The sequence below is a fragment of the Stegostoma tigrinum genome, chromosome 25, assembly GCF_030684315.1.
Source record: "Stegostoma tigrinum isolate sSteTig4 chromosome 25, sSteTig4.hap1, whole genome shotgun sequence".
NCBI lineage: Eukaryota > Metazoa > Chordata > Chondrichthyes > Orectolobiformes > Stegostomatidae > Stegostoma > Stegostoma tigrinum.
In genome coordinates, this window is record NC_081378.1 from 49,454,630 (window position 1) to 49,480,585 (window position 25,956).

The 25,956-nt window shown below is 46.3% G+C and overlaps 1 protein-coding gene across 7 annotated transcripts in view; it reads right to left on the reverse strand.

The window, feature by feature from the left end:
* eea1 (early endosome antigen 1) overlaps positions 1-7,112 on the reverse strand; it is a 92,812-nt gene extending 85,700 nt beyond the window's left edge. For 5 of the 7 annotated variants that reach the window (XM_048553898.2, XM_048553896.2, XM_048553897.2 and 2 more), the window contains exon 1: positions 6,987-7,112. In XM_048553898.2, the coding sequence (XP_048409855.2) occupies positions 6,987-7,010 (24 nt within the window). In that variant the 5' untranslated portion in view covers positions 7,011-7,112. The remainder of the gene's footprint in view (positions 1-6,986) is intronic. The other 2 variants (XM_048553900.2, XM_048553899.2) reach the window with 1 other exon arrangement.
* Positions 7,113-25,956: the final 18,844 nt, after the last annotated feature.

A 25,956-nucleotide genomic window follows, 5' to 3' on the forward strand; every position in this document is an offset into this window, starting at 1 on the left:
CCACCCAACTTCATCTTTGTAACCCTGAATTTCCCATGGCTAATCCACTTAGCCTGCACATCCTTGGACACTACAAACAATTTAACATGACCAATCCACCTAACCTGCACATCTGTGGCCTGTGTGAGGAGACCCACAAGGAGAAGATGTAAACTCCACTTAAACCAATCGCCCAAGGGTGGAAATGAACCCGGGGTCCTGGCATCATGACGGAGCACTGCTAACCACTGTGCTGTACCACCCTAAACTCTTCTCTTTGAGGAACCTGAGTGCACTTAAATCAAGCCCAAAAGAGGCTAGTGAGTGGAGGTTGGAACCTCACCAGCAGTACATGCTTCCTCTTAGCAAAAGGATTTTGGTAAGCATTAATTCCATTGTTCCAGAAAGAACTGTACAAAATGTTTGTAAACCTCATACCTTTGACAAACAAGGGCAACATTAGACTCTACTTAGACGAACACAATTACCGAACACAAAAGTAGAGAGATTAAAATTATAACTATAATTTTCTAAATGTTTCTTCAGTTATTTTCCCACCAAAACAAAAGAGAAAACTTATACATTAAGAATCTTTCTGCTAAAGGACAGTGTTAGTATTTACTTCATGATAACATTTTAAGGAGTGTTAAGAAATATTTAACTGAACTCCTAAAGAACCGTCCTGTTAATTTTAACAAGTAAACCTTCTGCAGCCAATTTCAAACATGATAATACTGAGAGTCAGGTGGAAAAAGTAACTGGTCAGGCTTTAAAGTCACACTGGTATGGGGAATTCAGTGCTTTTTATCCCCCTCCAACTCCATTCTGATTTTGCCCCTCCACTCTCCCTCACTCCCCCTCACTTTTGGTGACGCACTTCCCTGTAATGGGCTTTGCATGTAAATTTCTGATTGGCTAGCTCGGTGATTTACTGGTAGTGGTTAACGGTTAACAAAAACATTTGTGATTTGTTGGCAGGAGAGCTGCACAGTCTTGTGTTATAACTCTTCCAGATATAAATGGGAAAAAACACATTGTGGCACAGTGGTAGGGTCCCTGCCTTACAGCAAGGTGGACCAGGTTCAAGTCCCATCTGCTTCTGAGGTAGGTAATAACATCTCTGAAATGGGTGATCAGAAAATATCTAAATTTACATTGGGGCTCTTGGCATACAGTGTAGCATCTTTACCATGGACCAGGAGGCCCGAATTCAAGTCCTATCAATTCTAGAAGTGAGTTACAAAAAGGTTGAAGGTATGTCTAAGAAGGTTGAATATAAAAAAAAGGGAAGAGAAAAAAATGGAGGAGAGAGACAGAGCCTCAGCAAAATGATCTCTGACACTGTAGCACTCCCTCGGTACCACACTGGACTGTCAACCTGGAATACGAGTGCAGGTCTCTGATTTGGTTCATGAACGAAGAACCTCCTGACTCAGACGCGACAGAGAACATAGTAATGCACCGAGTGATAACTCACGCTAAGAAAGTATGTAACAGGAAATGGTCATTTTGTTAATGAATTGCCACACTTAGTGACTGCAAAAGAAGCAAAGTGATTGAAACAGTAAGTAATTCAGAGATTATCAATAAGCTCTTTCCAAAACTGTTCAGATAATGGAATCAAATGACACGCAAAGATGGTGAAAAGACATGGGAGGTACAGATCAATCGTCAGAACGGGCAGAAGGAGATACACGGCCTTCTGTAGTTTCACGGTTGGTCACAAAACAATGGGTATCATGGGTGTGACATCAGTGCCAGTCCAAAACAAATCCACAATACACTGTTTGGCGGCCTGCCAATAACTGGAGAGATCTCAAAGAACTGCAGTTGGGCTGGATGCTTGTGGTACAGTGGCATCAGAAACCACTGACCCAAATACAACAATTCCAGTCAATAAACAATCATTTTAAACCACGCCCTTAAGAGCCTTGCCAGAAGTGTATGACAGTTCCCCAACATCCAATAGGATTTGCACATGACAATGGAGGTAGCCTGAGTAACACAAAGAAAATAAATCCTGTGTTTGCTTCCCGGTGTCCAGTCTCACTGAGAACTGGCTTCTGCTTGCAGAGGTGAGGGATGATGAGGAAAGAACAGACAACAGATACCTTTTCCCTGTATTCCAGTCATTGACCCATACTGGAAAGTTGGGCAGATACTGGATAAGGACAGAGTTTGGTTACACCCAAAATGGTGAAGAATGATTGCTGAGGTAGTCACTTTGAGCCTCAAAGAGCAGATCTGTACACGAGTGAACGCTTCAGGAAGCACAGGGTGGTGACAGAAAGGAAAGACCATCACCACTGGAATTAAACAAACAGGGCTACAACCAAGTTTAAACATTCCTTCACTCCTTCCAACTGAACAGAGAGGCAATGGAGGAGGTGAAAACAAGATGTCCTGGGGTAGTACAGAACCCAAAAAGATATTCTTAACAGGATAGATGGAAGAAGCTGAGACTCTTTCGCCAAAGAGAGAATGTCTAAGGGGAGGCTATGATTACAATTAATGAGTGTGATAAAAACAATATGAAAGTTCCATTTGTGCACTGCTGCAAAAGACATTTTGTCAAAACCTTTCGAGCACTTATCAGGACATCTGCAAGAGTACCAACGTTAAGTATGACAATATTATCAAAATAAATGCTATCGCGATGTCAAGTGGACTCAAATTGGTAGACATGTTGCAATGGAGATTGTATCAGTTAGTTCATGACTGACAGTTAACTGCCAAGCTATATCAGGAAAGTTGACTCTGAATAATTTCATCAGGACGTGGCTCCCAAGAAACCGACTTGATATTGGCTGCTGCCATTTTGTTACGTTGAAACAGATGTGAGTACATGTTATCTGCAAATAGGGTCTTGTGCCATTTTATATGTAGTTCTTCCAAGTGAGCCACACTGCAAACTGAGCTGACAACCTTACATTGGTTGTCAGCATAATTATTAGCATGCTCAGGGTTATTCAGCTAATGTTTTAACAAAGAGTCAATCTGATAGGATGAACAAGAGAAACCTTTTTACTCAGAGTGGTGGGAATGTCAAGCTTGTTCCCACATGAGGCAAACAACATAATGACATGTAAAGGAGAAGCTGGATTAACATCAGGGAGGGAATAAAAAAAAGTACAAAGATATGCTGATAGGGTAAATGAAGTAGGCTGGCTAGAGCATAAACATTGACATAGGTCCATGGACTGAATGACCTGTTTGTGTTGCACAACTGATGGGCTTGTCAACAGATGTCAAAGAACCAGATTCAGCCCAGTACCTGTCAGGATGAGTCCAACTTAAAAATGCATTATTTCTGTCCTCAGTTGATCCACCTATAACTGCTCCTTTAAATCTCAGGTCCCACATCACAGTTCTGCAAACCCACTGCTTTCAAGATTGTTAACTTCTGTCACATCAGTGCACAGGCCTGTTTCAATCATTCCATAAACACCACTTTCTGAAATATGAAAGTACACAGACAAGACTGCAATGAGAAAATTGACCTCTCAGCCACAGGAGCCATACAGTGAATGATTTTTCCATCACAACACAGCAACAATTCTGGCTAATGGCTTCATGTATGCCCTCCCACTTGTTCAACCTCAAAGTCAAACACCTCTCATTCCTGACAGTGCCAACTGGCTGGAATGCAAAGCACAGCATCAAATGCGTCAGCAAGGACGGACTAGAAAGAGATCATAATGTGCAAACTCACATTAGACTGAGGCAAACTCACAGAGTGGAAAACATGGGGGCCCCTCAGAGGATGTTAATGAACTTGTGAGGAGCAACATTCAGAAACAAAAACATATCAAAAAAAACAAGCATTATCATGACTGAGCGTCAACTGCACCTCATCTGCCTACATGTAAAAGCCATGCATGAATCCTCATGAACCATGTAACATATCACATGACTTTGACCCAGAATGTGCACACTGTCCTACTATACTTCAAATATCTCACCTTTACCCACTTTCCAATCAGCGTTATTCAAATGCAATCCCAGAACAGAAGTAACTCAACACCTCTCTGAGCATCAACCCATTGCAATGTACAGAATAAACACATCTAAATTGGTAATTAAAAACCAAAAGAACTGCAGATGCTGTAACTCAGGAAAACAGAAATTGCTGGAAAGGCTCAACAGGTCTGGCAGCATCTGTCAAGAAAAATTCAGTTAATGTTTCGGGTCTTGCAACCCTTCCTCAGAAGTAATCTAATTTAGTACCTTCTCAGGGCCTAAGGTTGCAGGCTAGCAGGTGAAGGAGCCCTAACAAGTACAATGCTACCACCAGACAGAGGAGTGCCTTTAAAGTGGGTGAAGTACAGTCAGCATGCAATTTGTTCCTGACTGTTGCTGTGCTTTCCGTGTGTTGTTAGAACTGCTTCTGTCCAAAAAAGTGGACAAAAGTGTTTTTGTTCAGTAGAATATTCAAAGATTTGGTCAGAAGAACATTCTAAAACAGTAAAAAACAATACAATCCTAAAAGAGTGGATAAGCAAAGGGACCCATACACATCTATCAAAAGATCAATGAGAGTGGCAGGCCATTTGGAGATTGCAGTTAATAAAGCTCTGCGGTCAGCTATACTAATAGCGGCATACAGTACAAAAACAGGGAGGTAATGTTGAAATTGCACAAGACACATAATAGACCTCATCCAGAATTCTGTGTACAGTTGTAGGGACATTATAAGAAAGATGTGAATGCACTGCAGGTAGGACATAGATTATTTACAAGCATGGATCCAGGGATGAGAAACTACAGTTATTAGGATAGATTGAAGAAGTTGGGATTGGTCTCCTTTGAGAGAAGGCAGCAAAGAGGATTTCTGATGTAGGTCCTCAAAACCATGAAAGGACTAGACAGAGTAGACCAGGAGAAGCTATTCCTGCTAAAAAAAATTGCGAGGAACTAGATATAAAAGGATGCACAAATGAAGCAAGGATGATGTGACAGAACTTTTTTGGGGGCAAGCAGTTAGAGTATGGAATGCATTACCAGGAAATGTGATGGAGGCAGGTTCAATAGAGGCATTCTAAAAGTCATTAGATGATTACTGAGATGTAAATGGTGTGCAGGGATATGGAGAAGAGTCAGGCAATAGGTAACAAAACCAGGCCAGGCACAATAGGCTAAATGGGCTCCTCGTGCGCTGTAACAATTTTGTCATATTGTGGAAATGCTTTATCCTGGATGGTGTCAAACTTCTTGAGTGTTGTTGGAGCTGCACTAATCCAGGCAAGTGGGGAGTATTCCATCACACTCCTGACACATGCCTTGTGGATGGCGGTTAGGCTTTGGGGATTCAGGAGGTGAGTTACTTATTGCAGTATTTCCAGCCTCTGACTTGTTCTGTATTTATATGGCAAGTCCAATTGAGTTTCCGATCAATCGTAATTCCCAGGACGTGAAGAGCGGATGATTCACTGATGGTAACACCATTGAATGTCAAGGGAAAGTGGGTGGATTGTCTCTTATTGGTAATGGTCATTGCCCGACAATTGCATGGTATGAAAGTTACTTGCCACCTTTTTGTTTTGCCCAAGGCTGGATATTGTCCAGATCCTGTTGAACATAGACTGCCTCAGTATCTGAGGAGTTGCAAATAGTGCTGAATAATGTGCAATTATCAGCAAACATCGCCACTTCTAATGTTATGATGGACGTAAGGTCATTGAGGAAGCAGCTGAAGATGGTTGGGCCAAACAGGGCAGAGTATCAGCACAACAACTCCCCCCAGGATAGTGTCCCACAACACCCCTAACACTTAGACAAAAAGCCAAAGCAAAACCCCCTCCAAATCTCCACCCCTCAGTTGTGACCCTCTGCCAAGGCATGTCTAGTCCCAGTAATGCACTGGTAGCCAAGTTTCTTTATCTCAGCTTTAGTATTGGGTCTATAACATGACCCAGAATCAAGATGCTTACCACTCACCTATATCACACACAAGGTAAAGAGGCACCAGGAATTGGCTGGTAAATAATTTGCCATGTGTTGAGCAAATGTGAAATAAAGCGACTGAATAGAAACATTCTGGGAGACATTTGTTATGATCTGCAGAGAGACCAATAACGGTGAGAGCAGAGACGGACACCGAGCAGGACCTGAGTGTAGGTGCCATAACAAATGAGCTTCTTTTAGAGAATATATTCTCTGCTAATACCACACTCCTGGAAGCATGTGTCTCAGGTCCCAAAATAACATCAAGCCACTGTAGGAAGCCAGTCTCATTCTTCTGGAATATGTCTAACACACCAGACAGCAACAGAACTGTCAAACACAGAAAACTGACAACAGACAAAAATAACATTGCACAAGAAATCTAACACAACCTTTAAAACAAGGAAATACAGAAAATACACCAGGGCACAGAATGCAGTTTTAACCCCGTTCAGCAGATGGATGGCTTATGGGATCGGGATTTACAACCCTGCCCAGTATTAATGATAATCCACTAACTTCAGAGTGAATTGGGAAGGATAGTTGATGAAAGGAGACAAAGCCTGTTTTCTGACACAGTTTCAATTAGATTTATTCCCAGACACACCCAACCCCATTCCCACATTCAGGAACACACAGACTCACACAAGATCACAACCCAACCAATCCTCCCAGTGACCCTGAACCACCCCAAATAGCTGCCCGCCTCAGACATACTGCCCACCCACAACAGCCCCTCGACCAACACCACCCACTCACCCAGAAAAACCCTTAGACACAAACACAGAGCTATGCGACCCCACCCCAAAATGGATGGTGTCAAAGGTGGGGAGGTGGCTGGGGGTTGAGGGTAGGGAGAACAGTGACAGACGGGGTGAGGGTGGTGGGTGTGAGATGAGAACGGGGTGTGTGTGTGTCGGGGTGGGGGTGGTCCGTGCCCCGTCCCGGGTGGGGCTCGATGCTGCCGCAGGCCGCACTCAGGCCTTGGCTCCTGCAGGATGGGGAGGAGTACCCAGGGCCTGCCTGCCGGGGCCGGGATCCCAGCCCGTATCCCTCAGACTCACCCGCTGCAAAATCCGGCGGAACATGGCCTGGTCCTGCCCGAGAGACAGACGGAGCCGGGGACACGTTGAGCAGAGCCTGGGCCGCCGCCTCCTCCTTGTCCTGCCAGAGCCAGCAGCCGGCTGTGTTAGCCCCACCCAGAAAGGGAGGGGCCTGAGCACTAACGCCCCCTGGCCGAGGGGATGGGGGAGGTGCCCCCGGGGTGGGGTTGGGGGAGGTGCCCGCAAGGTAGGGCCAGTGGTTGGGGGTGGGTGTCACCGGGTTAGGGCCAGGGGGTGGGGGAGGTGCCCCCGGGGTAGGGCCAGGGGTTGGGGGTTGGGGGAGGTGCCCGCAGGGTAGGGCCGAAGGTTGGGGGAGGTGCCCCTGGGGTAGGGTTGGAGGAGGTGCCCGCAGGGTAGGGCCAGGGGTTTGGGGAGGTGTCCTCAGGGTAGGACCAGGGGTTGGGGGAGGTGCCCGCAGGGTAGGGCCAGTGGTTGGGGGAGGTGTCACCGGGTTAGGGGTTGGGGGAAGTGCCCCTGGGGTAGGGCCGGGGGTTGGGGGAGGTGCCCCTGGGGTAGGGTTGGGGGAGGTGCCCGCAGGGTAGGGCCAGGGGTTTGGGGAGGTGTCCCCGGGGTAGGGCCAGGGGTTTGGGGAGGTGTCCTCAGGGTAGGACCAGGGGTTGGGGGAGGTGACCCAGGGTAGGGCCAGGGGTTTGGGGAGGTGCCCCCGGGGTGGGGTCGGGGGATGTGCCGGCAGGGTAGGGCCAGGGGTTGGGGGGGTGTCACCGGGGTAGGGCCAGGGGTTGATGGAGCTGCCCGTAGGGTAGGGCCAGGGGTTGGGGGAGGTGTCACCGGGGTAGCATAGGAAGAGGTGGGGGTTAGTGCCATACCTCTCTCTCCTTCCTAGATCTCTCTGCCTCCATCTCTGCTGACCGCCTCAAAACTGACATCTATTTCAAGCCCACCAACTCCCACAGCTACCTAGACAACACCTCCTCTCACCCACATTCCTGCAAGAATGTTATCCCCTAGTCCTAATTCCTCCGCCTTCGCCGCATCAGCTCCCAAGATTAGGTGTTCCACTCCCAAACATCCCAGGTGTCCTCTTATTTCAAGGACCACAACTTCACCCCTTTAGTGGTCAAAAATGCTCTCCACTGCATCTCTTGTGTTTCCCGCACTTCTGCCCTCACAACCCCTCCCCCCCAACAAAAACAAAGACAGAATTCCCCTTGTCCTAACATATCACCCCACCAACCTGCGTATCCAATATATCATTCTCCGCCACTTCCACCACCTACAATCTGAACCCACAACCAACAATATATTTCCTTCCCATCCCCATCTGCCTCCCTTAGGGTCTGCTCTCTCGGTGACTCCCTCGTCCGATCCACACTCCCCACTAATCCCACCAGCCCCACAGCCCTCAGCACCTCTCCCTGCAACTGCAGGATGTGCTACACCTGCCCTTACACCTCCCCCCTCATCCAAGGCACCCAACAAACCTTTCACATCAGACAGAGATTCACCTGCACATCCGTCAATGTGGTCTATTGCATCCACTGCTCCTGATGTGGCCTCCTCTACATCGGTGAGACCAAGCAGAGGCTCGGAGATCGCTTTGTACTGTGCCTACACTTGATTCACGACAAATGACAACGCTTTCCAGTCCCGAACCATTCCAACTCCCCCTCCTACTCCCTGGGTGACGTGTCCATCCTGGGTCTCCTCCAGTGTCACAATGACGCCACCCAGAAACTGGAGGAGCAGCACCTCATATTCCGCCTCGGGAGCCTACAGCCCAATGGCCTAAACGTGGACCTTGCCAGTTTTAAAATCTCCCCAAGTCCGGCCTCATCCCATGACCAACCCTCCCTCTCATCCAGCCTCCTTGACCTGACACAACCTGTCCATCTTCTCTCCCACCTATCCGCTTCTCCCACCTCACTTGACCTTCTTACAAAAGAAATTTGAACTTCCAGTTAACAGATGAAAGGCCAACATGAGGAGATTGTATTTTTGAGATTTATTGTAACAAATTAACTAAAAGTAACAATGACTGAACACTGCCTTTACTTTAAATTATAGAACCAAAATTTTTCTCCTTTACTTTTAACGTACTGAAAACCCAGTTTTCCAGGTAAACATTATGCTGTCTATCAAGCAGGCTGTCTATCAATTTTTAGACTCTTCCCCACAATTCTTTCTCTAGTACATCAACGACATCAATGACACCTGGGGCGGCATGGTGGCTCAGTGGTTAGCACTGCAGGCTCACAGCGCCAGGGACCCAGGTTCGATTCCACCCTTGGGTAACTGTCTGTGTGGAGTTTGCACATTCTCCCCATGTCTGTGTGGGTTTCCTCCAGGTGCTCCGGTTTCCTCCCACAGTCCAAAGATGTGCAGGCTAGGTAGATCAGCCATGCTAAATTGCCTGTAGTGTTCAGGGGTGTGTGGGTTGTAGGGGGATGGCTCTGGGTGGGATGCTCCCGGGGGGGTGAGGACTTGTTGGGCCGAAGGGCCTGTTTCCACACTGTAGGGAATCTAATCTAATCTGTGCTGCCTCCCTCCCTTGTCCTGATCTGGGAAAAAAAGATCAATTTCACTTCCAATTTCCACCCTACCCTCACCCTCATCTGGGCCATCTCTGACTCCTCCCTTCCTTTCATTAATGTCCTGTTTCTATTTCTGGGGAAATAGGCTGGCCACTGACATCTGCTAGAAACCCACCAACTTGCCTGGTTACCTGGACTGTACATTCTCGCACCTTGCTTCTAGTAAAAACTTGATCGCATTCTCCCAGTTTCTCCATCACTGTTGTGTCTGTTCTGACGATGCCACTTTCCTCAGGGAGCCCAGGAAATTTCCAGCTTTTTCCTCAACTGAGGATTCCCCGCTACTGTGGTTGAAAGACCCTTAGCCATGTCTGGCCCATCTGCCTTTACCCCTTCCCTTCCCTCCCACATCAACGATAGGATCCCACAGTCCTCACTTACAACACCACCAAGCCTCTGAATCTAAAGGATTGTAAGTCGCCAACTCCGTCACCTCTAGCGGGATGCCGCAAACAGGCACATGTTCCTCTCCCCACCCTTTGTCAGCATTCTGTTCCCTCTGGGACACCTTGGCCCACTCCTCGCCCATTCCCAACACCTCCCCACTCTCCCACAGCACCATCCTATGCAAACGCTGAAGGTGTTACACCTACCTGCTCACCTCCCTCCTCACTATCCACGGCCTCAAACACATCTACTGTAGTCCCTGCCCACAATGTGGTCTCCTCGACACTGGGGAGATGAAATACAGACTGGGTGACTGCTTTGCAGGACACCCAAGCTCTGTTTTCAAAAATGACCCCGAGCTTCCAGTTAGCTGTGACTTCACCACACCACTGTGTTCCCACACCAACATTTCCGTCTTGAGCCCACTGTTCTAGTAATCCTCAGTGCAAGCTCACACAGATCCTGGGGGGGGGTCTAGGCCCAAAACGTCAGCCTTCCTGCTTCTCTGATGTTCCTTGGCCTACTGTGTTCATCCAGCTTCACACAGTGTTATCTCAGATTCTCCAGCATCAGCAGTTCCTACTATCTCTCTCAAATCATGTAGCTGTTTTGTTTCTTAAATTGTCAGGGTATTTCCCCTTTATTTCCTCTTTTTCTGCTACCCTCAATCTTACCCATTAGCACCAGGTGTTTTAGTTTCCGTCTCTTGAGTGTATGACCAAGGCATTATAGTTGTTTTATGGTGACCATCTGCAGATGTTTTCTTGTATTTCTGCTTTGCTCAAAAGTCCCATGACTAAATCCAACTAATGCTATTTATAACAAATACCTTTTCTATACCATTTTCTAAAATCAAAACTGAATACCAGTAATACTATTTCTTGTCAAAATATTAAATATATTATAATGTTCTTCACTCTACCAAGTGATCCTTCCTAGTTTGTTTTCTTTATTTTGCTGAAATAAACCACACAGAATGACAGAAAAAGCCATTCAGCCCATTGTGTTTATTCCAGTTCTCTTAATGAGTGTCATGATCTAGTACCATTCTCTTGAATTTCCCCTGTAACCCCACATATTGATGATTATCTAAATAGAAACAATATCTGAAGAAGGGTCTAGGCCCGAAACGTCAGTTTCCTGCTCCTCTGATGCTGCTTGGACTATGTGTTCATCCAGCTCTGCACTTTGTGATCTCAATACCTCCATTGAACCTGCCTCCATCACGTTTCCAGGAGGTACATTCCCGACCCTAATCACTTGGAGGGTGAAAACTACTCTCGTCATACTTACCCCTTTTGCAAATTGCTTTAAAACTGTGCCCTCCCGTTCTTCACCCTTTTGAAAGCAGGAATAGATTTGCTCTCTGTGCCATCCAGATCTCTTATGATTTTGAAAATTACAATCAATTCTCCTCTCAAAGGAAGACAGTCCCAATGTCATAGCATCATAGAATCCCTACAGTGTGGTAACAGGCCCTTCGGCCCAACAAGTCCACACCACCCCTCAGAACATCCCACACAGATCCATCCCTCATAACCCAACTAACCTATGCATTCCTGAACACCATGGGCAATTTAGCACGGCCAGTCCACCTAACTTGCACACCTTTGGACTGTGGGAGGAAACCGGAGCACCCGAAGGAAACCCACACAGACACAGTGAGAATGTGCAAACTCCACACAGACAGTCACCCGAGGCTGGAGTCAAACTCAGGTCCCCAGCACTGTGAGGCTGCAGTGCTAACCACTGAGGGTAGTTACGTTGGTGCAGGATCGATGGGCCGAAGGGCCTTTTCTGTGCTCTATGAATCTATGAATTTCTCCAATCTACCCTCACAGCTGAAATGTGTCATCCCTGGAACTATTCTTGTAAACTTCTCTGTGCTCTCTCAAAAAATTCCTGAAGTGTAGCACTTTTATTCCAACTGAAATCTAACTTGTGCCTGAACATGTTCAACACTACCTCCCTGCTCTTGGACTCTGTCCCGTTATTAATGAAGGCTAGAGTTCTCCACCAGTCTTGCCACCTTTAATGACTTATGCACTCGGGTCTCTCTACTACCTTAGAATAGTCCCCTTTATTGTGTATTGTCTCGACATATTGTTTCTCCCAAAATGTATCACCACATATTTCTCTTCATTAAACTTCATCTGCTACCTATCTGACCACTCCATCTACTTGTGAATATCCTTTTGAAGGTCTGCACTGTCCTTCCTACATTAAGAATGCTTCCAACTTCCCCTGCCCCAATGTTTATATCATTAACATAAATCAGGAAGAGCAAGCTACCTTGCTTGGGAATTCCATTCCTCCAGCCTGAAAAATATCATTGGCCATTGCTCGCTGTTTCCTTTTGTTCAGCTGAGTTTGCATCCACATTGCCACAGCCCCTTTTATTCCATGAGTTAAATTTTATCACAAGTTTGTTATGTGCCACTGTATCATATGTCTTTTGGGAATGTGCACCACATCAACACCCTCATCAAGCCTCTCTGTTCCTGGTACATAGAAGTATGCAAAGTTAGTTAAGCATGATTTTGCCTTAAGAAATTGATGCTGGCTCTCCCAAGTTGACACACGTTTGTCCACGTGGCTATTAATTCTATCTTGAATTACTGTTTCTCAAAGTTAAACTGCCTGGTCTGTAATTATTGGCTTTATCTTTACAGGCTTTTTAAAACAAGGGTGTTATGTTTTCAAATCTCCAATCGTCTGGCGCCACCCCAAGGCAGACAATAGGTTATCGGTTACATGCCCCGGCAAGCACTAAATTGTTTTAAGAAAAAGCAAGAATTTCTTTCTTTGTAGAGGTTTACAGAAGAGAAAACGGCTACTTGGCCCATTATATCCACACTGGTCATAAACAACTATTTAACTATTCTAACATTTTCCAGCATTTGGCCCATAGCCTTCTATGTTTTGGCATCATAAGTGCAATCAAAATATTTCTTCAAAGTTGAGGGTCTCTGCCTCTACCCCACTTATAGGCAGTGAGCCCTGGATCATGACTAGCCTCTGGGTGAAAAATATTTTCTCACATCTCTAAACCTCCAACCCTTTCCTTAAATCTATATCCCCTGGTCATTGATCCATCCATCAAGGGGAAAGGCCTCTTCCTGTCCACCCTACCTATGCCCCTCATAAATGTATACCTCTCAATCACGTTCCTCTTTCAATTCCCACTGCTCTAAGGAAAAACAATGCCAGTCTGTCCATTCTCTCTTCATAACTGAAACTCTCCAGATCAGACAACATCCTAGTAAATCCCCTCTGCACCCTCTCCAGTGCTCTCATATTGGTCCTAGAATGTGGCTTCCAGAACTGCATGCAATACTCTAGCTGTGGCCTAACCAATGTTTTATGTGATTCCAGCATGACCTCCCTGCTCTTAACCTTTCTGCCTGGTTAATGAAGGCAAGTATACCATATAATCCCTAACCACTTTATCCACCAGTCCTGACAGCTTAAGGGGCCAGAGTACATGAACACTAAGGTCCCTCTCATCATTGGTGCTTCCCAGGTTCCTACTGTTCAGCATGTATTCCCTTGCCTTGTTTGCTCTGCCCAAGTACATCACTTCACATTTATCACATCTATTGAAAGCGTCACTGAAGTTCAAGTTAACAATGTCAAAAACATCGTCCACACCTAAAAATTCAGTCAAATTGGTCAGTGTTGACCTCCCCTCAACAAAACTACGCCAATTATTCTTGAATAATCCTTGCCTCCGCTAATGCAGGTTAATCCTGACCCTCAGAATAGCTTGCAACAGTTTATCTGTTCCTGTGCTCGCAGTTTCCTGGTTTATCCCTTGCTCCCTTCTTGAATAATTACATTGGTTGTCCTCCAAACGCCCTGCATCTCTCTTATGGCAGGCAAGGAATTGAACATTTTTACAAGGAAGTGGCTCCCTCGCTTCATTCAACAATCTGGGATACATTTCATCCCATCCTGGAGATTTACCTACTTTTAAGTCTGCCCGCAAACCTGCTCTCTGTCGGTGCTAATTTCTTTCATTGTAATATTATTTTCATTCATTGGTGGTCCCTCACAGACGAGGAAGCCTCCCCTCCAATCTCAGGGTGAGCCCATTGCTGGTTGTACAGGCTGATGACTCTGTTACACTGGGGGCTGGTGGTGGTCTTGGGAAGGGGTGGGTGGAGCGTTGATGTGGCAGTACGCTCCTTTCACTGTTTGTGCCTGGCTTCTGCTTTATCCTGACTCCACGTCTCGAGGAGCTCGACACCTTCCCAGACGCTCCTTCTCCACTTTGGACGGTCTTGGGCCAGTGATTCCCAGTGTCTGTGGGAATGTCGCACCTCGCCAGTGAGGCCTTGAGGGTATCATTGAAGCGATTCCTCGGACCACCTGGGGCTCGCCTGGCATTTTGAAGCCGGGAGTAGAGCGCCTGCCTGGGGAGTCTCATGTCAGTCACATGGATGATGTGCCCAGCCTATTGTAGCCAATCAGGGGTGGTCAGTGCTGCCATGCTGAGGATGTTGGCCTGGTCCAGGATGCTGGTACTGGTGCGTCTTTCTCCCCAATGGATTCACAGGATCTTGTGCGGGCAGCGTTGGTGGCAAAGCTCCAGGGCCTTGAGGTGTCTGCTATAGACAGTCCACATCTCAGAACCATATAGCAGGAACTATAATTACATTTCAAGCCCACCGACTCCCACAGCTACCTAGAATACACCTCCTCACACCCACCCTCCTGCAAAAATTCCATCCCCTATTCCCAATTCCTCCGCCTCCGCCGCATCTGCTCCCACGATAAGACATTCCACTCCCGCACATCCCAGATGTCCAAGTTCTTCAAGGACCGCAACTTTCCCCCCACAGTGATCGAGAACGCCCTTGACCGCGTCTCCTGTATTTCCCGCAACACATCCCTCACACCCCGCCCCCGCCACAACCGCCCAAAGAGGATCCCCCTCATTCTCACACACCACCCCACCAACCTCCGGATACAACGCATCATCCTCCAACACTTCCGCCATTTACAATCCGACCCCACCACCCAAAACATTTTTCCATCCCCACCCCTGTCTGCTTTCCGGAGAGACCACTCTCTCCGTGACTCCCTTGTTTGCTCCACACTGCCCTCCAACCCCACCACACCCGGCACCTTCCCCTGCAACCGCAGGAAATGCTACACTTGCCCCCACACCTCCTCCCTCACCCCTATCCCAGGCCCCAAGATGACATTCCACATTAAGCAGAGGTTCACCTGCACATCTGCCAATGTGGTATACTGCATCCACTGTACCCGGTGAGGCTTCCTCTACATTGGGGAAACCAAGTGGAGGCTTGGAGACCGCTTTGCAGAACACCTCCGCTCAGTTCGCAACAAACAACTGCACCTCCCAGTCGCGAACCATTTTAACTCCCCCTCCCATTCTTTAGATGACATGTCCATCATGGGCCTCCTGCAGTGCCACAATGATGCCACCCGAAGGTTGCAGGAACAGCAACTCATATTCCGCCTGGGAACCCTGCAGCCTAATGGTATCAATGTGGACTTCACCAGTTTCAAAATCTCCCCTTCCCCAACTGCATCCCTAAACCAGCCCAGTTCGTCCCCTCCCCCCACTGCACCACACAACCAGCCCAGTTCCTCCCCCCCCCACCACTGCATCCCAAAACCAGTCCAACCTGTCTCTGCCTCCCTAACCTGTTCTTCCTCTCACCCATCCCCTCCTCCCACCCCAAGCCGCACCCCCATCTACCTACTAACTTCATCCCACCTCCTTGACCTGTCCGTCTTCCCTGGACTGACCTATCCCCTCCCTACCTCCCCACCTATACTCTCTCCACCTATCTTCTTTTCTCTCCATCTTCGGTCCGCCTCCCCCTCTCTCCCTATTTATACCAGAATCCTCACCCCACCCCCCTCTCTGATGAAGGGTCTAGGCCCGAAACGTCAGCTTTTGTGCTCCTGAGATGCTGCTTGGCCTGCTGTGTTCATCCAGCCTCACATTTTATTATCTTGGAATCCTCCAGCATCTGCAGTTCCCATTATCTCTGATACTATAATTATATATAGCACATTTCACAAACAAGGGCACCCAAAATGCTTTTTATTTCTCTACCTACAAGTGTTCTCATTCGCAAGTGAGCAAACTCCTAACCACCAAAATCAATGTGACTTTTTTATTTGTTTATTTTCTTTTAAACTGCTAACCACTACCAGTAAAACATCCATGTAGCCAATCAAATAACTATAATCAAAGCTCCCCAAAACACTTTAGAGCCTATGAACAAGCATAGGAGATACTGTTGTGACTTTGGTAACATGGCTTCCAATTTGACCAAAGCAAGCTCCACAAACAATACAGTGAAGACCAGAACATCAGCTTTTGACTGTCAGTTGGGGGGAGGAATGAGTATTGGTCGGAATACTGACATTCTCCAGTTCCTCTCCAACTGGAGCCAGTTAATTGTATAAATAAAGTATATGGAGGTCCAGGGCATCAAGTGAATGATTTCTTGAGCCTGTGTAATTGACATGGAGAGAGGGAGCCGGGCGTAGTTATACACTTATTATATTTCATTCTGAAAATAAATCCAAAACTCAGTCAAGATTGGCTCCTGGTCTCCAACTTCACCAACTGCTGGTCAGGAGCTCAACAATGCCATAAAACCTTCATATTTCCACAGGTTTCGCATCTCAGCCAAATCCTGCACCACAGTGCAGCATTCTCTCAGCACCACATTGGAAGATCAGCCTGGATTCTCTGAGGGCCCAGTGCAGGGTCCTGCTCGCAATTGAGTGTTGCAGACTGGCATGTTCCAGTTCGGGTCAGTGGTGGCACTGGATGAGCAATCCACCAATTCAGGGTAATGTTCTGGGGATATGTTGAAGGAGAGCTGCCAGCCTTACCTGAGCTGGCCTGTAGATGACTCCAGACCCACTGCACTGTGGTTGACACTTAACTGGAGAGGCAATAGGTGCTGTCCTAGCCAACAATGCCCACATCCCATGAATCAATGCATAATAAAAATGTCAGGGATGACTGAAGGTTGCTTCGAAGATTGGCAGGGCCATCAATGGGAAATGTCGATGGGAAAGGCAAGTACTCAGAGCTCCCCTGCAGTTGCACACTGAGGGGCTGGGGCGTAAGTACAATGCCCTGTACTGTTTGCATCAGAAAATGTTTAAAGACAGCATAAATGTAGCTGTAACCTGCATTTTAATTGCCTTGGACATCCCAGAGTACTGCATTCTGCATTTAGTTAACCGACCTATAATGTGCTTTACATAATGTCACAGCCGAATCGTATTGTTACAAACCTTCACAAATTTCAGAAATGTGCCTTTAACTCAGGAGGCCCAGGTTCAAGCCATACCTGTGTGTCACAGCATCCCTGAATAGGTTGGTTAGAAAATATCTACACAGTTTACAAATGAGGCTCTTGTGGTGCAATGGTAGTGTCCCTAACTCTGAGCCAGGAGGCCTGGGTGCAGGCCCCAACTGCTCCAGAGGTGTATAATAATATCTCTGAACAGGTTACTTCAGAAAGCGTCTACGCAGTTCAGAATTTAAGAATAGTTGATTGAGGGGAAGGAAGCGCTAAATGCCAGAAGGATAAGAACAATATTCTTTAGTTAGGACTAAATAAAAACCGAAGACACTATGGATGCTGTAAATCAGAAACAAAGGCAGAAATTGCTGGAAAAGCTCGGCACGTCTGGCAGCATCTATGGAGAGAAATCAAGAGTTGTCGTTTCATATTATCTTCTGAGGAAGGTTCACTGGACCTGAAACATTAACTCTGATTTCTCTCCACTGATGCTGTCAGGCCTGCTGAGCCTTTTCAGGAAGTTCTGTCTTTGTTTCATTAGTTAAGAGTGTTGTCCTGCACAGACAAACACTAATATACCCAATGGCGATGATTCTTAACAATTCTTTTTAAAAAGGGGATGTGGGTGTTGCTGTATCCCACCCTAATTGCCCAGAGAGCAGTTAAAAGTCAACCACATTGCTGTGAGTCTATTATTCTATTCATTTGTATGATGTGGGCATCGCTGTCTGGGCCAGCATTTACTGCCCATCCCTAGCTGCCCTTGAGAAGGTGGTGGTGAGCTGCCTTCTTGAAACGCTGCAGTCCCCCTGCTGTGGGTTGAACCACAATGCCCTGAGGGAGGGATTTCCAGGATTTTGACCGAGCAACAGTGAAGGACGGCAATATATTTCCAAATCAGGATGGTGAGTGGCTCAGAGGGGAACTTGGAGGTGGTGGTGTTCCCATAAATCTACTGCCCTTGCCCTTCTAGATGGAAGTGGTCATGGGTTTGGAAGGTGCTTTCTGAGGAGCTTTGGTGAATTTCTGCAGTGCATCTTGCAGATAATACACAACGCTGCTACTGGGCATCAGTGGTGGAGGGAGCGAATGTTTGTGGATGTGGTGCCAATCAAGTGGCAGCTTCGTCCTGGGTGGTGTCAAGCTTCTTCAGTGTTGTTGGGGCTGCACTCATCCAGGCAAGTGGGGAGTATTCCATCAGAATTCTGACTTGTGCCTTTTAGATGGTGGACAGGCTTTGGGGAGTTAGGAGGTGAGTTACTAGCCGCAGTATTCCCAGCTTCTGACCTGCTCTAGGAACCACTGCGTTTATGTGGCAAGTTCAGTTGAGCTTCAGATCAATGATAACTCCCAGATGTTGTTAGTGGGAGATTCAGAGATGGTAACACCATTGGATGTCAAGGGATGGGGCTTAGATTGTCTCTTATTGGTGATGGGGTCTGGATTAACATGTCGGCCAGACCACGTAAGGATGGCAGATTTCCTTTCCTAAAGGACATTAGTGAACCAGATGGGTTTTTACAATAATTGACAATTGTTAAATGGCTACCATGCAGTTTCTTTTAAAACTTCAATTCAGATTTCACCCTTTGCCACAATGGGATTCCAAACCATACCTTCAGATCCAGTGCTCCTCTGGAATATTTAAATTTAAAAATACTACTGTTCAAGATTGAAGAGTAGAAGATTTTAATTAACTTAATATTTTTAGCGTGGCACATGCCAGCTATGAAACTTTCACTGTCATTTACAATACCCTGCTGTATGATATTACTGAAAACAAAATATTCATTCCTTTATTGAAAAATCCAGTGATGTGAAAAGCAGAACACCATTGGATGTCAAGGGATGGGGCTTAGATTGTCTCTTATTGGTGATTCAGATTCAGGCCTTTCAAAAAGTATTAATGAAGAAAGAGACTTATACACTTCAGAGTTCATAGAATCCCTACAATGTGGAAGCATGCCATTCAGCCCACATCAGCCCTCCAAAACAGCATCCCACACAGGTTCTCCGCATCCCTAACCCACATATCCTGCACTCTATGGGCAGTTTATCACAGCCAATCCACACAATGTCGGAGACACACACAGAATGCGCAAGCACAACAAACAGGCAATTGCCAGAGTGGGGAATTGAACCCAGGTCTGTGGTGCCATAAGGCAGCAGTGTTAACAACTGTGCCACTGTTCTGGGGTGGTGCTTTTGCCATTGCTTATTCCAATCAATGTCGCTATATAGAAGGTTACTTGGGAGAAGTGAAAAATGCAGGGATTTATTAGCCACGGGTCAAAGTTCTTGACTCAGTGATGTGGGACTGAAGCATAGGACCTTTGTGCTGCTTAGAATTATGCAGGGCTGATGCAATCAGATTTTTCAGGGTCAGCCTCTTGAGTCATCCCCGGGCACACTGTCCAACATGTTTACCACAATATGGATATTTTCAAATCCAGATTTGGTGAATTGCTTTTGTGATTCACGAGAGTAAGATGCGATTCAGACAGTGTGATCACCCATGTGATCTCAAAATGCATAATCATACATATAAACATGTGAACTCAAGCCTTATTATGCAATCAGTGCTTAGAGGATTTCAATTTGTCGATCGCCGAGTAATTTAGTTCCTTGGTTCCCGAATGGTAAAGTATGTTTGCTCAGTAAATAGACATGAGAAATACATTTATCTATGTTTTATGCATGTGTGTGTATCTGTGTTTTATGAATGTGTGTGTGAGATGTTTTATGAATGTGTGTGTGAGGTGTTTTATGAATGTGTGTGTGTGAGGTGTTTTATGAACGTGTGTGTATCTGTGTTTTATGAATGTGTGTGTGAGGTGTTTTATGAATGCGTGTGTGAGATGTTTTATGAATGTGTGTGTGTATCTGTGTTTTATGAATGTGTGTGTATCTGTGTTTTATGAATGTGTGTATGAGGTGTTTTATGAATGTGTGTGTGAGGTGTTTTATGAATGTGTGTGTGTGAGGTGTTTTATGAACGTGTGTGTATCTGTGTTTTATGAATGTGTGTGTGAGATGTTTTATGAATGTGTGTGTGAGGTGTTTTATGAATGTGTGTGTGTGAGGTGTTTTATGAATGTGTGTGTATCTGTGTTTTATGAATGTGTGTGTGAGGTGTTTTATGAATGCGTGTGTGAGGTGTTTTATGAATGTGTGTGTGTATCTGTGTTTTATGAATGTGTGTGTATCTGTGTTTTATGAATGTGTGTATGAGGTATTTTATGAATGTGTGTGTATCTGTGTTTTATGAATGTGTGTGTATCTGTGTTTTATGAATGTGCGTGTGAGGTGCTTTGAGCAACAATCGACCACACCTATATCTACGCTGCGATTTCTATAGATTAACAAATCCACCAGCATCAAGTTCATAGTCTAAATTGGACCTAGGGCAGTGAACAAATGCGGAATCTCAAAGTTTATTGTCTTTGCCCTTCGCTGTCACAGGTAACAGGACAGTTTCAGACTTACCAAACATTTTTTCTTCAGCCATTCTCCAGGTAAGGTATTGAAAAAGAAGTAACTGATAAAAGTAAATACAAATATAGAGGCTGGCAAAACAATCTCAGAGCAAACAATGAATGAAATAAGCAAGATACTGCGATAGTGCGAAATGAGGACCAGCCTGCTGGGAGCCATTGTCTTCCCAGAAGACAGTATTTTGCAGGAGAAGGCAACCTGTACCAGCTCTGTCTTCATCATTGGAATCGATTTGGCATCAGATGGAACATCTTATGGAAATTGTCAAGAAAAGACTATCCAAAGGTATCATTTAGCAAATACATTTTCCAAGAGTCAGTGAGGTGCAGGCTCATATTTCTTTGAGGGTAGAGTCGCAGGTAGACAGAATAGTGAAGAAGGTGATCAGAGATAATGGGAACTGCAGACGCTGGAAAATCCAAGATAACAAAGTGTGAAGCTGGATGAACACAACAGGCCAAGCAGCATCTCAGGAGCACAAAAGCTGACGTTTCGGGATGATGAAGGGTCTAGGCCCGAAACGTCAGCTTTTGTGCTCCTAAGATGCTGCTTGGCCTGCTGTGTTCATCCAGCTCCACACTTTGTTATCTTATAGTGAAGAAGGTGTTTGGTATGCTTGCCTTTATTGGTCTGTGCGTTGAGTAGAGGAGTCAAGAGATCATGTTGCGGCTGTACAGGACGCTGGTTAGGGCCCCTTTTGGAATACTGTGTTCAGTCTGGTCTCCCTGCTATAGGAAGGATGTTGTTAAACTTGAAAGGGTTCAGAAAAGATTTACAAGGACATTGCCAGGGTTGGAGAGTTTATGCTATAGGGACAAGCTGAATAGGCTGGGGCTATTTTCCCTGGAGCACCGGAGGCTGAGGGGTGACCTTATAGAGGATTATAAAATCATGAGGGGTATAGACAGAGTGAATAGCCAAGGATAGGAGAGTCCAAAATTAGAGGGCATAGATTTAAGGTGAAAGGGGAAAGTTTTAAAAAGGACTTAAGAGACAACTTTTTTACACAGAAGGTGTTGTGTGTATGGAATAAGCTGCTAGAGGAAGTGGTGGAGGCTGGTACAGTTACAACATTTGGAAGGAATCTGGAGGAGTTTAGTGGGAATTGGGCCAAATGCTGGCAAATGGGACTAGACTAATTTAGGATACCTGGTCAGCATGGACTGGTTGGACCAAAAGGTCAGTGTCTGTGCAGTAGGACTCTACAACTCTATGACTCTAAGTCTGCTTTTTGCTAAGCATTGCCTGTCAGTGTGTTGCACATTGACAGCTGGCCGTTGTCAAGCATCGCCATATCTTTATCAGCTCTTTCACTGTTTATTACAGTCCATTAGGACAGGTAGTTAAGCTGCAACTTACGACGGTAAACATAAGGAAGAAAAGAAAGGTCAACATTGACACATTCCCAGTTTCAAAATGATTTTAAAAAGACACCTTTCCCACTTGAAGCATGTAGGAGTGCTGCTTGGGACCCAATAACTTTTCCCGCTAAATCTTGCTTCCATGTTATATACTTTGTAAAATACATTTAACATTGATACGCAATCAGAATGTCTGAATAACCAGTTCTAAGTAAGATCTAATAGGTTTATGTCAAGACATTAGTGAAGACTTTTTTCCATCTGCATTGAGACAAATCTCAATGTCCTTTCAGCTTTTCACAAGTATTTCCAGTTGCAATTCAAATCCATGTGCAGCTTCATTGTGTCTTAACTCCGCTGATTGGAGTCATACCTGACACATAGGAAGATGTTCGTGGGTATTCGAGGTCAGTCATCTCAGCTCCAGGACATCTTCCGCAGATGTTCCTGGGGGTAGTGTCCTAGGCCCAACCATCTTTAGCAGCTTCTTCCATGACCTTCCCACAGTCATAAGGTCAGACAGAAGTGGGGATGTTCACCGATGATTGCGCAACATTCACGACTCTTCAGCTGCTGAAGCGGTCCATGTTCAAATGCAGCAAGACTCAGACAATATCCACTTTGGAGCTGACAAGTGGCAAGTAACATTCATGCCACACAAATGCCAGGCAATGGCCATTTCCAACTAGAGACAATCTAACCACTGCCCCTTGACATTCAATGGTCTTACCATCACTGAATCCCCACTAACAACATCCTTGGGGGAGGGGGGGGGGGCGGTTTACCAGAAATTTATTCAACTTCAAAGAATTGTTAAGGAGAAGTTGAAGTCAGTGCTAGGAGACTGTAGGCAATGGGTTTGGTCTTCCCAATATTTAGTTCCTCCTGCCTTAACTGTGAACTCCCATTGTTCTCTTGTTTCTCTTCGAGCTCTTGATTATCAAGGGTTACAGGGAGAAAGCAGGAGAATGGGGTTGAGGAACTTATCAGCCATGATTGAATGGCAGAGCAGACTTGATGGGCTGAATGGCCTAATTTCTGCTCCTATGTCTTCTGGTCTTATGGTGTCCCCTCAAGCTCTCTCTGAATTCATCTTGTTGGTGAAACCCACTTCTGGCACCTTGGGCTTATTTCCTCTATGTTGTTGACCATTGACCTATTTTTCCTGGCAAGTTGGTGTTGTTGGAACCTTAAAAGAGGCTTGGCTTTGTTGGACAAGGCAGTGCAGAACTACCAGGAGGCAGCTGGACTGGATCTCATAACAAAGAGGCCTTTGGTAAGACAGTCATGGCCATGACAGTGTGGGGGCCGGGGCACACTCATTGGGCTGAAAACCAGCAGCAATGCCAGCCTGCCCATTTTTGAAGTGAGATGGATGGGATGTGGGCATTTAACTGAACGTTGTCGGGCTGCCCACAGAGTCAGAACGCCATGCCAAGAGGAAATCCTGCCCAGTCAGAGCTCTGCCATTACAACCAGGACAGGTGGCGTTGGAGGTGAGTTTGGGCTCTCAGTGGCTTCTGCCTTGACTAGACGGTCCTAGCGCCAACTCATGGCTGCTGCCACGGTGGCATGTTTGAGTTCCTGGCGGCACCTGCATCCAGCGCAGACTCATGGAGGCCACGGCATTCGCTACAGCTGCATCAGCGAGGTGGACCCGAAGCGAGCTTGTGGCGATGATGGAGTCGGGTTTGGGCCCGTTCACATTGGTGAGGTCCATCGAGAGGACTCACAGTGGTGAGGCTGCCCGTGGAGGTGAGATGGCGCTGAGGAGCGACAACCTTTATTGCAGGGACAGCAGTGATGCGGTGAAGTGGACTCGTGCCTGGCCACCAGGCCCATGGAAAACCAATTAACAAGAAACATTGTCAACTGGGACATTTTTTCTTCATTTCTTCATTTTTCTGCCTTTATATTCCACGTTTCGGTTTATTTTTCTGTGTTTTAAGGTGGTGCCGGAGAATGGTGACACTACACCACACTTCTCACCGTATATTGTAACGTAAAACATGTGACAATAAATAAATCAAATCAGGCGGGCACTGCCCAGCTCCACACTTGGGCCTTCGCCAGGGATCACTGGTGCCAAGAAAAGGAGCAAGTTAGAGTTGGGTGGAAGTCCAAGGGGAGGGGGCAATGTGTGGGCTGCTGGTCAGAGGGAGATCCACAGAGACAGTAAAGGTGTGCCATTCTGTAGGGGCACTCCATCCTTTGATTGGGCACAGCCCCTGAGCATGAGGGGTGTCTATACCCGCAGCTTCCTACCCACTCCCTAGTTCTCTCGCGTGGACTGCAGACAAGTGCAATCGGATTTGCTCTACAATTGTTCAGGGTGGGTGAACCTCCTTCTGTCACATGAAGACTTCCAGCAGTGACAGGGTGAGGCTATTAAGTGGCTACTCAAGGACTTCACTTGACCCTCCAAGTGGGAAGGCCACTGTCCCCCCTGCCTTCCCAGAACTTCATTGGTGGCGAGTCAGGAAGAGAGCACACCGTCCATCCGACACCGGCCCTACTAATTGCCGAGTATCCATCCCACCTCCAAACACTACATTCTACTCTCAGCTCCTGCCCTGAGTTCCCAAAGGAAGAATACATTGGCCTTGGAGGGAGTACAATGTAGGTTGACAAGAGTGATATTTGGACTTCAGGAGTTAAGTTATGAGAAGAGATCACACCAGTTAGGCCTGTTTTCCCTAGAATTTAGAAGGCTATGGTGTGATCGAATCAAAGACACAGTCATAGAGCCATGCAGCATGGAAACAGACCCTTTGGTTCAAATAGTCCATTCCGACAATAATCCCAAACTAAACTAGCCCCACCTTCCTGGTCCTGGCCCATATCCCTCCAAACCTTTCCTAGTCATGTATTTATCCAAATGTCTCATACATGTTGTAACTGTACCAGCATCTGCTGCTTCCTCAGGAAGTTCATTCCACACACAAACCAATCCCTGTATAAAAAAAGCTGCCCCTCTTGACTTTTTAAATCTTTCTCCTCTCACCTTAAAAATATGACCCCTTGTCTTGAAATCCCCCAAGCGAGGGAAGACACCTGCCATTCACCTTATCTATGCCCTTTATGATTTTATTAACCTCTGTAAGGTCACCCTTTGACCACCTACACTCCAGTGAAAAAAGCCCCAGTCTATCCAGCCTCTCCTTATAACTCAAATCCTCCATTCCTGGGGTGGAACAGGTTTGATGGGTTTAATGGCCTACTCCTGTTCCCGTGTTGCTAAGGCAGCACAGGAGGTCTTTGTTTCAAAGTTAGGAACAAGCTCCTGCACAAATCTCGACCAGCACCACCCAATGGGCCAAACCGAAGAGAAAGGCTTTAAGCAACTTCAGATACTGGGACGCGATGGCTGGTGGTACTATCATCCACAGACCCAGATAACCCTGCGGGGTTCAAATCCCGCCACGGCGGATGGTGGAGTTTGAATTCAATAAATTTCTGGAATTAAGAACCTAATGATGGCCATGAATCCATTGTTAATTGTTGGGAAAAAACCCTTCTGGTTCACTAATGCCCTTTAGGGAAGGAAACTGCCATCCTTACCTGGTCTGGACTACATGTGACTCCAGACCATGGCAATGTGGTTGACTCTGAGCTGCTGTGTGGGCCATTAGGAATGGGCAATAAATTCTGCCTAGCCAGCGACACCCTCATCCCATGAATGAATAAAAGGGAAATAAAAGAAACGCAGGCGTCCTGCAATGTGCTTGTTTGACAGAAAAGGGCTGCGCTTATGAGAATGACCAGAAGGGGCACTAGAGCTCTGTACAGATCACATCTCCAATTCCAATCCATCTGGATTCGGAACAAG